General features: G+C 31.3%; 1 protein-coding gene across 17 annotated transcripts in view; it reads right to left on the reverse strand.

Annotated features, from left to right (window-relative positions):
• LOC146999028 (inositol polyphosphate-5-phosphatase A-like) overlaps positions 1-15,793 on the reverse strand; it is a 206,397-nt gene that overhangs the window by 40,585 nt on the left and 150,019 nt on the right. For 15 of the 17 annotated variants that reach the window (XR_015039914.1, XR_015039915.1, XR_015039913.1 and 12 more), the window contains one exon: positions 2,682-2,785. The exons of the other annotated variants lie outside the window; for them this stretch is intronic. Coding sequence is in view for 12 of the 15 variants with exons in the window: in XM_085812256.1 (XP_085668382.1) it covers positions 2,682-2,785 (104 nt within the window). In the remaining 3 variants the exon portion in view is untranslated. The remainder of the gene's footprint in view (positions 1-2,681; positions 2,786-15,793) is intronic. 17 annotated transcript variants of the gene reach the window in all.

Genomic DNA, 15,793 nt, shown 5'->3' on the forward strand with positions numbered 1-15,793 from the left:
ACTGACGAAAGTAGTACCAAATTGAGACACAGCAGAACACAGAACATTTGTGAATGCTGAATGTAAAGTACATGTGAGTGTTTTGAAAAATGTAAGTGCCTACAGTAGATTTTATTCAGTTGTGGCCAACAGGCAAAAACAAACATGAGTGTTCACCACCACTATTATACATTTGCAATTTCGTTAGGTGTTGATGCAGGAAAATCACACTCATGCATAATGGCAAATCTCAAAAGGAACCCACTGAAAATTGTTACACTTCCCTTCATTGATGGTAATTATTAATAACAAATGATTCATGTGATAAACTCTCATAAATTATTAATTTGAAGTGGTTTGTTATTATTAATAACTGAGTTTTAAAAATACCTGACCATAAAATATATAATATATGGTTAAATGGGAGGTTTTATATCTTGATTTACTACGTTAAGTTAACTACAAAAAAAAAAAAAAAAAAAAAAAAAAAAAAAGAATATTTATTTAACCGCTTCACGTGCTTTAACAAATCTGACTACTCATGATTCAGATTTTGTCCCAAACATAAACATCATGAGACAGGCTCGAGAACAGAAAGCAGAGCCACACATAAACATCACGATTCAGGCTTGTGAAAAGAAAGCTGGGCTAGTGAGCATTAACATCGTAATTTCATGGTTGTAACCCAATGTTAGTTCCTATCAGTACACTACATGAGTTAGTCACAATTTTTTATTATACAGTCAAAAGTCGTTAATCTGGACTCGTCGGGACTTCGGCGATTCCGGATTATAGATCATCAGTTTAAATCTGGTCAGATGGCATGCAGAAATTATAAAATTAAAAATATGAAACCGTAATAAAGAACAATTATGAAATAAAGAACAATTATGATCTAAAGGGTATCAAAATTTACAAAAAAAAAAAAAGCTTAATATTTATTTGTTTACTTTATTAAACATTTCTTTCAATGTAAGTTGTTTAAGTTGCTTCGTTTTTTATGTGATAATACATTCTCTTTAATTCTATAAACAGACATAATTTCTTCTTCAGTTACAAAGTTCCGCTGTTCAAGTCCTATAATTGCTGTGTCGAGAATACCGACTAACTTCTCAATAGCAATTTTTTCGTTTTCAATAACCTCTGTCACTTTCTTCGCTATCGGAAGCGAATTATACTGACGAGGAATTTGATTTAAATCATATCAAAGATGGAGTACATCGAGATGAAATACTACATTTAATAAGGAATTATAAGCCAAATAAAATAAAAACATCTGCCCTGAAGATAAGGATAGTGCTGACAGATCAACTTCCAATTCATTGCGCGCCGCGGCGTTAAAGATAAACAAAGTTTAGATAAACAAACGTTAAAGTTTAGATAAACAAAGGATATGCCTTTATCCATTTTTTGCAGCAATTCCACTTTTTGTTTAATAGACTTTGAAACATACTTTCGCTTTGTAGATCCTTTACATATTAGTAAATATATATCAGAAATTCTATTTGACATAATCGAAAGTTCAAGCTTACTTTTATAAAATTGCTCTAACAGTCTGCAAAAAATAATAAGCCGAATCCAATTCGAAGATTAAGGAACAATGCAATCTGCAACAATAACTGAATTAGATCATTTTAGCTTAGCTTATACCGTCCGTTATACATTAAAAGTGCATTCGTAAACATATTTTGCGCATGCGCACAGGCATATTCGCAGCCGTAAAGGTCTTACGCGCATGCGTCAATACGACGCATGAGCAGAAAGTTTGTAGCTTTGTGGTCCGGATTATAGATCATTCCCGATTATGGGTGTCCGAATTAACGACTTTTGACTCTATAAATGATATAATTTTTATTAAAATTATATATTAAAAAAATAATATATTTATAATATCTGCAAAAGGCAGAAGAATTAAAGTTTACTTCTACTAAAGTTTACTTACTTGAAGTATTATTTATTTATGAAATATAATTTTGAAACTGTTATTTATTACAAAATATATTTATAATATCTATGAAGGATTAAAGTTTACTTCCACGCCACCAGTATCGCACAAAAGTGAGTATAATACAGGCATTTATGCTTCGGCTTGTATTGTGATTGTTCTCAAGCATCAGTCTGGCTTGTTTACCAAACATTGACCCATAACACTTGAGCCCAAGTTTTGTCGAGGTAAATGGCATGGGAAGGAGTAAATGCAACATAAATCTTGAAAATATCAGCATTGCTTTCAATCATTAAATATGATAATTAAAAAATTGAAGCAATGCAGAAAAATGGTGGTGTGTGGTGTATTTAATTATGGCAAAGCACACTAGGCCTATCTGGCTAAGAGGAGGGATGCGTCCGTGGAGGACTTTCTAAGGAAAAGTGACTCGTATACACATTACACATGGGGAAAACCACGAAAACGTCCACGCAGGCAGCCCGTTAGCGGGATTCGAACCTTCGACCGAACTTCCAGTGTTCAGCGACTTTACCGCTTGGCCGCTGGTGGGCCCCGCTGCAGAAAAATGAGAAAGATAAATTTTTAAGCAGGTGTCCTTTAGATGTATCACAGCACTTTCTACATTACACTGCCTATTATATATATATCACAGTAATTATTTCAAAATTTTGGAAAAAAAAAAATTCTTGGCATGTGACTCAGTGTTTCCCCCATGAAAAAAGCAGAAAAGCAGAAACTAACGAATTAATGTTACCTCAGGAAATATCTCTGTGGGAAATTTTGATTTTTCTTTCATTCCAAAATGCTCAATACTTCCAATATAAACTTCTTTCCCTGTCAAAGGTAAGTACTTGTGGCCTAGACAAGTAAAAATATCATGATTTAAATTATTTTATTTAAAATATACTGTGCATACAAATGGTGAACATAAGTGTGATTTATTACAATAAAAATACACATGTAACAAATCATAAAAGCAGAGCAGTTTTTAAAGATCTTTTTATTTTATGCATAAAATTATATACAACATATCATTTTCAGTAATACCAGTATTCCAGATTAGTAATTCTTAAATTGTTTGGGCCCCAGCCATTTGAGTAAAATTGTTAACTCATGTTCTGCACCTCATAAGAGGCAAAATATAAATTGTAGTCTTCAGATTAAACACAGTACAAAGTCTCCAATATACGGAATAATCTAAACTCTGGACCTCAAAGCCACCAACAAAATTTATTCTTTACGAATTTTTTTTATGCTTCATACATGCACATTTGATTGTTTTCCCCATAATAAAACATGTAGAGTCCCGATTCTCAATTTCACTTCGGCACTAAATAAAATACCTTGCTATTGAAGAAACAATCATTTTAGCATAAATTTGTGTAATCAATAATTTGGTTCCGTATATGTGTATCTACTTGGCATACATCTCAAACAGAAACATTCTACGTAAAAACATTGTTGATTTTAAAACTTTTATATCTCTGATGCCAACCTGGCAAATTATTATTTATTATATTTTACTTTCATAACCGTATGTTTATCAAGACATGACAACATGAGTAATGACTCATTCAACGATGCCTAAACAATATTTTTATATTAGTAACTGAATAACAAGGAGTATGGAAACCTTTCATGTTGACATTTACGCTTGGCGATGATTACAGATGCGCTAAATGTTGACAAGGAAAAATTTAACAAAAATGTCTTTCCATATGCTAAAAATAGATTTTGTTAATGATGCTCATAGGTCAAAAGATTACATGTAGTGCTAATTGTTTAACACATAAATGTTACCGAGATTGTATGGTCCCGAGATTGTATGGTCGCACCTGGAGGCAGAATATATGGAAGAAAAGATTGTTGGAATTTAGAGAAGCACCGAGCAACAAAATTAAGGGATAAAAGGATATCTGGAATTTAAAGAAAGCTCTGGGATCCAAAATTTAGGGGTGGCAAAAATTTAGAACTTGGGGGGAAGTGCATGGTAGGAGACTTTAGGACCCATGGAGACTGCACCAGGCGATAAGATATCTAGTGCTGGCCCTTGATAAGCCTCAAGTATCTGCGGGAATTATTTGTTCAGGACTCCGATAAGTCTTAAACATGTGTAATAAATAGACATGAGCATAATAAATAACTAATAATTATGGCTTAATTGCCTCAGTGTGCTATAGAGGCAAGACAAAATTAAGCGGAACAACTTGTCTTTCATCATCAATCTCATAATACATAGCCAATAGTGTATGGCGGACGCTATTAAATTAGGCTAAAATGATTTCGATTCCAAGGAATTTCAATTCATGTAGCAGCTTGTGCAGTTCCTTAACCTTCTAGTTTGATCCAGCTTATTATTTTTTTTGCAGGCTATTTTTATTACAGCAATTTTATAAAAAATTAAAGTTTCAACTTTCAATTATGTCGAAAAGAGTTACTTATTCTGGAGTTGCAACAGGATCTAAAAAGCGAAAACCTACTTCGAAGTCCAATAAACAAAAAATGGAATTGCTGCAAAAAATGGATAAAGGTATACCTGTCTCAAAATTATGCGAGGAGTATGGCATTTGAAAGCCAACTGTATATGACATAAGATAACAGAAAAAGAAACTTTTTGAATTTTTTGTGGATTCCAACACCCACAAACATAATATAACAAACTCGCATAACAGAAAAATTATTCGTTATGCAAAAAGTGAAGATTATGGCAAAGTGATGACTGAATGGGTCAGACGGTGTCACAGCGAGGCATGCCATTGACGGATAAAATGCTAATGGCTCAAACTAAATTATTTGACTAAGAAATGAACTTACAAACTAAACATATTCGACAGGTTGGTTAACTAAATTTAAAAATCGCCATAGTATAAGGCAATTAAGAATTTCAGGTGAAACAATTATGATGAACTATTTGCAGATGAATTCATTGAACTCATTAGTTAAAAGTTATCTCCAGAACAAATTTGCAACACAGATGAAACTGGTCTTTTAGAGCAATATGTACCGTAAATTACCTTGGACACCTTTACAGAAAAGACTCCAACTCGTGTCGAAGATTTCAAAGCGAGATTAACAATTTTTGCATGTGCAGATGCTGCAGGAACGCACAAGTGTAAACTTTTCGTAATTGGAAAAAATACAGGACATCAAGAATTTAAAGGAGTAAAATGTTTCCCATCATATATCATGCAAATAAAAGAACATGGGTGACAAAAGTGTTAATGAATGGTTGGTTTGAAAATTATTTCATACCCAAGGCTTGGAAGAATTCGGTTGGTTTACGGAGGCCTGACGTAAAAATTGTTCTGATTGTAGACAACTCTTTGGCTCATATGCCACTCAAAATTTTAGCAAAAGACAAAGTAACCGTATTATTTTTTCCTCCAAATTGTACGTCCATCATTCAGCCTATGGATATTATCAGAATAGTGTGCATGCTGAAAATGCAAATATAAATTAGAATTTTTTCAATCCTTGTTACACTTCTTGAACAATGGCAAGACTATTCAAGAATTTCTGAAATATTTTAGCGTAAAATCTACTTTCTGGAGCATCACACGATCTTGGGTCTCTTCAGATACTTTAAAAACTGCTTGGCATAATTTATGGCCAACATTTCATGTTAAGGATGATGAAGATGACAGCCGCAAATGTGAAGGCTTTCAGATATCTTAAACCAAAGGTTAAATTTTCCAAGTAATGGATTTTTAAATGAAATGTGGAGAAGTGGTAATAAACAAAGATGATATAACAGAAGTTTTTCATTGCAATAACAATGCTCCAATCATCAATCAATTAACGGACAGCGAAATTTGTAGTATGATTCTAAATCCAGAAAATACCACTACCAATAGTGAAGAAAGAACACAGAAGTTATTGAAACTGAAAAAATTTCGATTGACAAGTTAGTCGGTGGTGATGTGGTGTATTTAATTATGGCAAAGCACACTAGGGCTATCTGCCTAAGGGGAGGGATGCCTTCGTGGAGGACTTTCTAAGAGAAACTGGCTCGTATGATAGTTAAACATGGGGAAAACCCCGAAAACACCAATGCAGCCAGGCCTATCGCGGGATTTGAACCTCGGACTGAACTACCAGTGTTCAGGAACGTTACCGCTCGGCTGCTGGTGGGCGACAAGTTAGTCGGAATTCTTGACATACCAACTACAGTACTTGAACAGCAAAACTTTGTAACTGAACAATTATGTCCGTCTATAGAACTGAAGAGAAAGTATAAGCACAAATAACGAAGCAACTCAAACAATTTACAATGAAAGAAATGTTTAATAAAGTAAACAAATAAATACAGTATAAAATCCAAAATCTGGATGTCCATTATCTGGAATGATCTAAAATTCGGACATCAAAAACCTCCAAAACATTTTTACTCGTAGGCTTTACACATGCATATTTGATTTCCCCCTCTGCGCATAATAAAACATCTGGAGAGTCCCAATTCTTAATTTCACTTCAACACTACATAAAATACCTTGTTATTGAAGAAAGAATCATTTTAGTGTAAATTTGTATGACCAGTAATTTGGCTCTGTTGCTGCCTATCTGCTAGGCACACATCTCAAATGGAAAAATTCCACATAGATCCATCATTGATCTGATGTCAACTTTGCAAATCATTATTTATTGTACTTTCCTTTCATCACTGCATGTTTATCAAAACATGACAACTTGAGTAATGACTCACGTAGCGATGCCTAAACAATTTTTTTATGTTAGTAATTGAATAATAAAGGAGTATGGTAACCTTTTATGTTGACATTACGCTTGTCAATGATTACAGATTTAAGTTAAATGTGCTAAAAATGTTGACGAGGAAAAATTTACCAACAATTTCTTTCCATACGCTAAACATAGATTTTGTTGATGATACTCATAGATCCAAAGATTACATTTAGGGCTATTTGAATTAAGAACAAACGATTTGTTATTCATATAAACCCAGAACCAGCGCCCATATGGTTGCATCGAGTCGCAGAATTTAGGACCCACAGAGACTGCATCAGGCAGTAAGATATCTAGTGCCGGCCCTCAATAAGGCTTAAGTATATGTGGGAATTTATTTATTCAGAACTCTGATAAGCCTTACACATGTGCAAGAAATGGGCAAAAGTATAATAAATAACTAAACTAATACAATTCAGGCTTAATTGTCTCAGTGCGCATTAGAAACAACATAAAATTTAACGGAACAATTTGTCGTTAATCGCCAAGCCCATGATGCATAGCCAAATATGTATGGTGTAGGATAGCTAAATTTGATGATGATAGCTGCTAATTTTAAAGGTTTTCAGATATCACAAAACAAAGGTGAAATTTTCCAATTAACGGATTTTGTAGAGAAATGTGGATATGCAATAATAAATGAAGATAATATAAAAGAAGGTTTTCATTGTGATGACAATGCTTCTCAATCATCAATCAATTAATGAATGGCGAAATCTGTAGCATGGTTCTAGATCCAGAAAATACCACTACTGTTTGTGAAGAAAGTTACAGAGAAGTTACTGAAAATGAGAAAATTTTGATTGACAAGTTAGTCAGAATTCTCGAAACAGCAGTTACAGGACATCCACAATGTAACTAAACAAGAGATTATGTCTGTCTACAGAATTAAAGAGAAAGTATAAGCACAAAGAACAAAGCAACTTAAACAACTTACATTGAAAGAAATTTTTAACAAGGTAAACAAATAAATATTAAGTTTTTTATAAATATTAAGTAAGAGGTTGGACATATTTGAAAGAAGATAAGTGACATTTACGTTTTACTAATAGTTAGCTTTATGTTGATTTTTTTTTATGTCTCATTTTGTCACATACTTGATCAGTCTAGAGCAGAGGTTCCCAACCAGTGGTACGTGTACCACTGGTGGTATGCAAGAAAAAAATAGGTGGTACACAAAGAAGCAAAGTATTTTAAACTATTTTTTTCAAAAGTTAAAATCCCAACATCCTGATTGAGTTTTTTCTCTTAACACTCGTAAATTTATGTGATCTGCGCTTTGTTCAAGATTGATGGTGGTAGTACTTTGTAGTAATGGTACTAAAGGGTTTCAATTTTTGTTTAGATGGTACACGTTAGTCAAAAGGTTGAGAACTGCTGGTGTAGAGGTTTAATAACAGGTAGATTTTATGTCAAACGGCAGAGGTTAAAATGAGAAGTAAGATCATAATCAGCATGATTCATAACAAAAGACTGAATATTATCACTGCTGCTGCTTGTCTAGAGAGAGACCTGCTGATTAGAACAAACTTGAAAGGCCTGATGTAGGCACGGTTAGCAAGTGTTGAAAGTTAGTCAAGCTCTGTTTGATGCAGTTAGTGTCATAGCTTTGTGCAGAATTCCACGGGTTGTAACCCAGTTAATATACTTTCAGGTTCCAATAAGCCATTCAAGCACCAAAGTTGATAAGTTGTATTATTTTAAGTCTCACTAGATGCAAAGAATAAGTTTTACTTGAATTTCTACATTTTTGTGTTTTATCTTGTGACCACAGTGAATATTAACCACTGGCGCTACGACTAAACTTCACGGTTGCGGTGCCATGCGCTACAATATAACAAGCGGTAAAGTGTCTCATTTACGCAGCTCCGCATCTGTGAGTACAATCCAGAACTGTAACTCGAGAAATAAACAATCTCGTTGTTAGGCGACGTGTGCACCACGTTATTTTCATTTTTAGGCATGGTTTGAGACAAAAGCATCTTGACGTGCGTGGCACGTCTTTTTAGCGCAAGTGATTAATGAAAGGCAATAACTCGCTTTAATACATGGAGATAATTTTTAAGGGCAAGCAGTTAGTTATAAATAATTAAATTAGGTAAATAGGTAACCTTAGTCACTATGCATTTACATGGCCACTATTAAATTTTTTTTCCAACAATATTTGTTAAAAAAGCCCTATTAAAATCAAAATCTAATAAAATTTCACAGTTTAAAATACATGTAATTTATGACACTGATTCTTAAATAATATTAGAAAAATTACACATTAAAAGCTACAAAACATGTATGTTTGTAACAACAACACTCAACAAAATATTTATCCGTCATTTTAATTTGAAGCCTTCTCAAACATTTTGGCTAGTTTGCTAATATGCAAACCAATGCTCTCACTAGTTTCTGCATGCTTTATCTCCTAACTTGTCAACCACTCCACAATGTACCTATGAGGGTTTACTTGATCTGGTAAAAGCTAAACAGTCCAAAACCCTCCAGACAGATGTCAAGCAAATTATCACTAAGTCTGAAAGTAACTACAATATCAGACAAAGGTTTAAATAAGCCTCTTATTTAAAAAGAACTTAAAACATAAATGCATGCATAAATGATGTGCTAACAAAATCTATTACAGCTCACGGTGACGTAATTAAACACAAATTCAAACTAAAAATGTGGACTAGTGGTCAAAGATTGTACAATTTAATTTAATCTGGTTCAGTAACCCTATCATATGAGGAAACAGAAATGGAAAATTATAGTAAAGGTTGAAATTATAAATAATTGGGTAATTTACATAATAACTGCACATATCTTTGAAGAATAATTTTCTTTATGTAGTCAGTTTCTTTCTTCAGCATGTTTCCTTTTCATTTTAGAATTTTTGGATTTAATTAAAGATGTCTGTTTTTCCAAAAAACACTAAATGCATTTAGAATGTATAGAAAAAAGTGACGAATTTAATTTCTTTAGTAATACGAAATTCAGAAGAAATATGAAATATATATGGTAAAGACCGGTTACAGAGATGGTGTGGCAGAATTTTTAGAATTTAGTGACACACCAAACAACAAAATCTAGAAATAGCAAAACTTTTATAATTTAGAGCAGGCATTGGAAGCAGAATTTAGAAAGGTACTATGCAGTTGAATTTAGGATCCACAGAGATTGAATCAGATGGGAAAATTTCTAGTGCCAGCTCTGTGTATGATGCACTAAGACATATTAGATGGACCTTTTAAATTGTAAGTTTTTTATTTCTTTATTAATTAAAAAATCCCTTTCTATAATCTTTCCTTTCTTTCCAAGTGATAAGATTAGAAGCATTTTTGATATTTTCCATGCTTGTGTCTAGTGAAAAGTAGAGAAAATAAAGGGAAGATAAACATGTTAAGAAAAAGATTCTAGTAGCAGGAGTAAAACATTCAAATATTATGCCTTCATTGTTCTTCCAGACGTTCTCCAAAAAGTAAGAAATTAATCGCAAACTTTCTGTAAAATACATCCATTACGCGTTTATACCATGGAGACATTTTTCACTTTGTCACATATTTCTCAAATCATCTAGAATCGAGGGTCTATAAATCTTGCCTTCAAATCCTTCTAAATTTTCCAAACTGCAATGTCAAAAATACTAAAGAAAAATTATCCCAACCAATTTTGTAACAGCAAAGAGCCAGAAATATTTTGGGGGAAAAAAAGGGGGGGATAAAAGTATAAAATTAATTTTATAAAGAAAACTGACGCATATTCTGAGAATTTTGAATATTCTGAGAGAATTACATCGGAAAAACGCTTACTATGAAAAATTAAAAAGGAGACTTTTTAATTAATTACACAGCTAACTTTGCATTTGCTAAGAGCTGTTTTGTAAAATGTGCTTTATAGCATTATACCTTGTTTATTTTTCAGATTTAAAATATTGTATAATAAGTTGCCAAAATGAAACTTTATAATATAACAGCGAAAAATAAAAATTGTTTATTTTAATGTTATTTTTAAAATATAATTTCAATATATTACCATTATTTTAATGAAATTTATCAATGTTACAATGTTTAAAAAAAAAATCGTCGAAAAATTCCCAGATTTCAGAATTAAAAATTTTCTATATAAACTGACGTTAAAATTGCCAAAATGTTGACAAGTCGACAAATTTAGAACTGCTTAATAAAAGAATTCACATCCCCAAAAGCGAAAATTGTTTAAGAGCTCTTTATTACCAAAAATGAAATTCGAAATGCTGATGTTTCACTTCTTGCTTTGAAACTCGAGTATCCCATGAAACTCGAGTAAATATTAGAAATACAAACAAATTACAACCCATAAACCCATTCAAAAAAAAAAAAAAAAAAAAAAAAAAAAAACATCAGTGAATCGCAAAAAAAATATTTCTCCAAAATGCTAATTCACACTCAAAATGGCAGTCGTAAAAACAACACAGAAATTTCAGATGATTAAAATTAAGGACCTTCTACTGATTTGGGCCAAAATTAAGGACTTTTAAGGACCAAAAATTGATTCCAAAAAAATTAAGGACTTTTAAGGACTGTACGAATCCTGTAATAGCATATCACAGCAACATAGATAACCACAGAGTTTAATAAATACAAGCATGATTGTTGCTCATAACATGTAATTGAACACTCCTTCAGAAATAGTTTACTCTCCTGTGTAATATTCTGAACCACTTAGAACTGAACTTAAAGACTACTACCACCAATTATGATAACACATGTTAAATGTTCTACAACAGCAAATTTGGATAATCATATGGACTTTTTGAAGTAACCAATCATTAAACATTAGGTGTCTGCTGTTACGATTTTATTAAAAGTTTCTTCATTTGCCCTGCAACTTATAGTGCATTAATGCCTTTTTTTTAATAGTGACTTTCTGTACCTTAATAGAGAAAGAGCCAATGTCTAGAGTGAGACTTGAATCAGTCACATCATAACCATGAGCTTTATCATAAAGAAAAGGTTTTCTACCATTATAACATTAAATCAGATTCCACTTTCAAGAGATCACCATGTTAAGCACTTTAGAATAAAAGAATATTGTAAAAATATTTAAAGCAATATGTGCATAAAAATAAAAAGTAGCAATTTACCTTTTCACTAATTAAATAAATAAAGAAAGACAGAAACTGCAGTACAATGCTTCTTTAACCCCTTGAGGACAAGTGTGCAGGAAATGAAGAGCAACCACAGGACTGAACACCATGCTGAATACTTTTTTGCTTCATATAAATCCATATTTTGGTTACATACTCCACTGTTGTTATTAATTTTGAATTTATTTAGCATACAAATTTATGACACTCTAAAACGTGACATATGTCAAAAATTCCTTTATGCATGTTTTCAGTGCCATTTTGCTGTTCACAGCTCATTTGTTTACATTTCACAAAATGAGCATGTTTACATCAGTGGAAGAATACACACATGCTTTTGAAAACAGCCCTTGTAAAGCTTCTTCTGGCTCTAAAAATAGAAAATATGATAGCGAAAAAGAGCCTAAAGAGGGGAGAGATTTCCTATAAGTTTAAAATTTTAATTCCAGTAATTCTGGTAGTGTCATTAATCAAAATGTGCCTACGCAGAATATAATATTGAAATCAACAAACAGATTCAATTTAGGGAAAGCCTTATTAAGAGGGTGTTTGTGAGCTGTGTAGTTATTTGTAATTTTTTATTAATAATCTTTTTCTCTCATTTAAGAGTGTAAAAATAACTTTAAAAGATGCAGTTTTCCTTTCAACAAAATTATCGGATGCATATTTTGAAAAGCATTCTTCACTTTCTTAAAATATTTTCCTATTTTATCTCTCCATTATGTTTTTCGACACTTGTACCGGTTTTTAAGAACAGATCTATCTGTATTAAAAAATAATTAAGGTATGAGTGCATTTTACTTATTCATGAGCAAATAATCTATACATATAATATAGAAATTAGAAAGAGCAAAATGTAAACAAAAGTCAGAAAGTTATAACCTATTATCAGCACAACCTGAACAACCATTAGTCCCAAAGTATGCAGATTATCGAAACTGTACAGTGTGAGTATATATAAATATATAATTTTCTGTACATGCTACATTACAACTTGAGGCTTAAATACCTACATTAAATTAAATTTGGACTTGGATGTTCCTCATGCTTGGCTTATCCTTTACACAGCAGGTCAAAGATTCACTTAAGAAAAGCAATTCTACTAGAGTTTAATGTTCAAAATATTTCTCATAAAATGTAAGAGCAGGCTTTAGAAAAAATTTAAATGAATACTTATGTTTGAAATCTCCTAACAAAAAAAGAATGACACAGGCATAAATACTGTAAGAAAACTAAAATTATATTTCAGTTCTAAATTTTATAAAATTTACAACTGAAATTATTGTAAAATTCCGAAGACCTTCAAAACAATCAGTTTTTAAATTTTGCACAGGCATAAATACTGAAAGAAAATTAAAATTAAATTTCAGTTCCAAACATCATAACATTTACAACTGAAATTGTTGTAAAATTCAGAAGACCTTCAAAACAATCATTTTTTAAATTTTGCACTCAAATGCTCTATTTGACAAAACTAAATTATGAAACATCACATAATAAAACTAACACACTATGTTTCCTCACATATTTTCCCCTTTTTCTTTTACTAACAGAAAAAAAAAAAAAAAAAAAAAAAAAAAAAAAAAAAAAAAAGGGGGGGGGGAAATAATGTGAATAATTTAATTTCCAAGCGATGCAGCTACAGCTAAGAAATTAAGAAATGAAAAAGAGTAGTCATAAATAAGCAACATGTAAATATTATTATTTCTTTAAAAGGAAACCTACATTCCAAGAAGAATACATAGCAGCATTACAGTACCTAATAATATATCTTCATTTTAACTTATCTATAACTTTAATCTCATACATTCTTATTGTTCTTATTCTTATTGTTTTCTCTACTTATTCTTATTGTTTTCTCTACTACTCCTTAGGCCTCAAATCATCCATAAATAATTAGAGAAGCTGAATGTGCAGCTGACTCAAACTAGATTGACTGACCGCTCATGTTTGCTAAACTGTGGCTAGTTGGTTCTTGTATTGGTCTGGCACGAAGTTCAATACAGTGTTGCTACCTTTTTAAAACTTCTGACCAGCATATTTTTAAATGAAATATTTAATTTAAAAAATTAACCTATTTTTTTCCAAATTTATGGTGAATAGAAAGTAAATATTTCTATTATTACATTTATTATTTATAATTATTTGTTAAAAATATTGAACTAATTAATTATGTTAAAATTAATAAACTGCTCTGTCTGCTTTTGCTTTACTATAAAATTCAATAGTAAAGAAACTATAATTGTCTAAGTTAAACAAAAGGTTTAGACAGCAACAAGGCAAAAATTGTGAATTTTATCTCTTTAACTGTTTATTTTCTTTAATTTATGCATTTACCATATATACTATAATATATATGTATATTCAGAACTGGTTGAATGACTGAATAATTAAAACAGAAATTAAAAACTTATAAAGTGAAACTAACATTCACTTTACAATAAATATTTTCAGGTTAGAAATTAAAAATTTCACATTTTGTCACTCGAAACCTTTAGATCAGTTTAGATAAAGGTCAAGTTATATTCATTATCTGTTCCAACAAAATACTCAAAAATATTTTTGCAAATTTACTTTATTTAATCATAATTTTTATAAAAACCGGACAAACTGACAATTAATTCAGATCACAAATCTAAAAATCGGCTTGTCTGGTGAAAACTGGCTTGGTGGGAACAATGGATTAAAAATTTAAGGGAAAGGTTCCGTGTGACCTTCACAAGTAGTTTCCAAGGGTTTGCATAAATGAAAACAATCACCATGTGGAAGAATCCATTTTAAATTTTAGGGAAGCTTGTTCTTTGAATGCAGCAAGGAAAGGAAATCATGCAAATATTTTTTAAATCTTCAAAATCAGGTCCTAAAAGGCTAGGAGATAAAATAGGAGAGGGGGGAATACATGAAGAAATACGGTATATTGTAAGGGTGAAATGACAAGCTCAGAGCACAGATATTTTTCTCTAATATTTAAATGAAAAAGAAATAAGCTATAATGAAATTATTAGAAATGTAAATGTTCATTAAGAATTAAAAGTAATTCTTTTCTGACAGACGTCTTATTTCCAAATAAAATGGCTACAGTATATTCAGATCTCATAATAGTGTGAAATTAATATTGTAAAATCTAAACTTTTTTAAAATCAGAGAAATTTAAAAATACAAGTACAATTTCCTAACTCATTTGAAATCACAGGATTTGGACATAAATGCAAGTCCTCTAATACTCTCATTAAATTTCACTCACTTAAAAAGGTTAAATCACAATAAAACAAACCATTTTTAAATAAATAATTCTTATTCGTATATTAAATTATTACATTTACCTCTTGACATACAAATAAAATAAACGTCTGAACCCCTTGACATACCAATAAAAAAATCTGATGTGTACACCACATGACTTCCTGGTACGGAATGTTAAATTACACGCATTTTTTCTTGCATTTTATTTAAACTTATTAGATTGAATTAAACCTACTTCGCCGACAGCGCATAAACCACAATAGAATAAATGCATTCTTTAAAATTCACTTTGTTTACCATAGCGACACTCTGGCGCTAGGTTTACTTAACAGTATTATATTTCATTCACATTATAACTCAGAATGCACAAAATGTATATCATTTAAAGAATTATCTAATTGTTGCTACATGTTCTATTCAAATACTATAATAAAGCTAGAACTATGTATAAAAGAAATTAAGCAAACAAAACAAAACAGAAACAGTTTTTCACAGACGATTGAGTATTTCTCATTTAATTAATTCAGTTCTCACTTTGCGAGAAGGCAAAAATACATAAAAACTCAAAATATCTACATTAAAAATTACGAAGTACTAAATCTCAAGAGTGATAACAAGAGTGATGGCTTATGACATCATAGTTTTTGGGAATGGTTTTTAATGCAAAATATATAAAGTAATTGTAGGTACTGTGGAACATATGAACACTATTAGTTAAAATTGCTCATTTATAGAAATAAATCAAGTGCACAGCCAAAATTTGGTACATA

Source organism: Stegodyphus dumicola, chromosome 2, assembly GCF_044657685.1.
Source record: "Stegodyphus dumicola isolate Sdum_Otavi_A_Nest chromosome 2, ASM4465768v1".
In the NCBI taxonomy this organism is placed as follows: Eukaryota; Metazoa; Arthropoda; class Arachnida; order Araneae; family Eresidae; genus Stegodyphus; species Stegodyphus dumicola.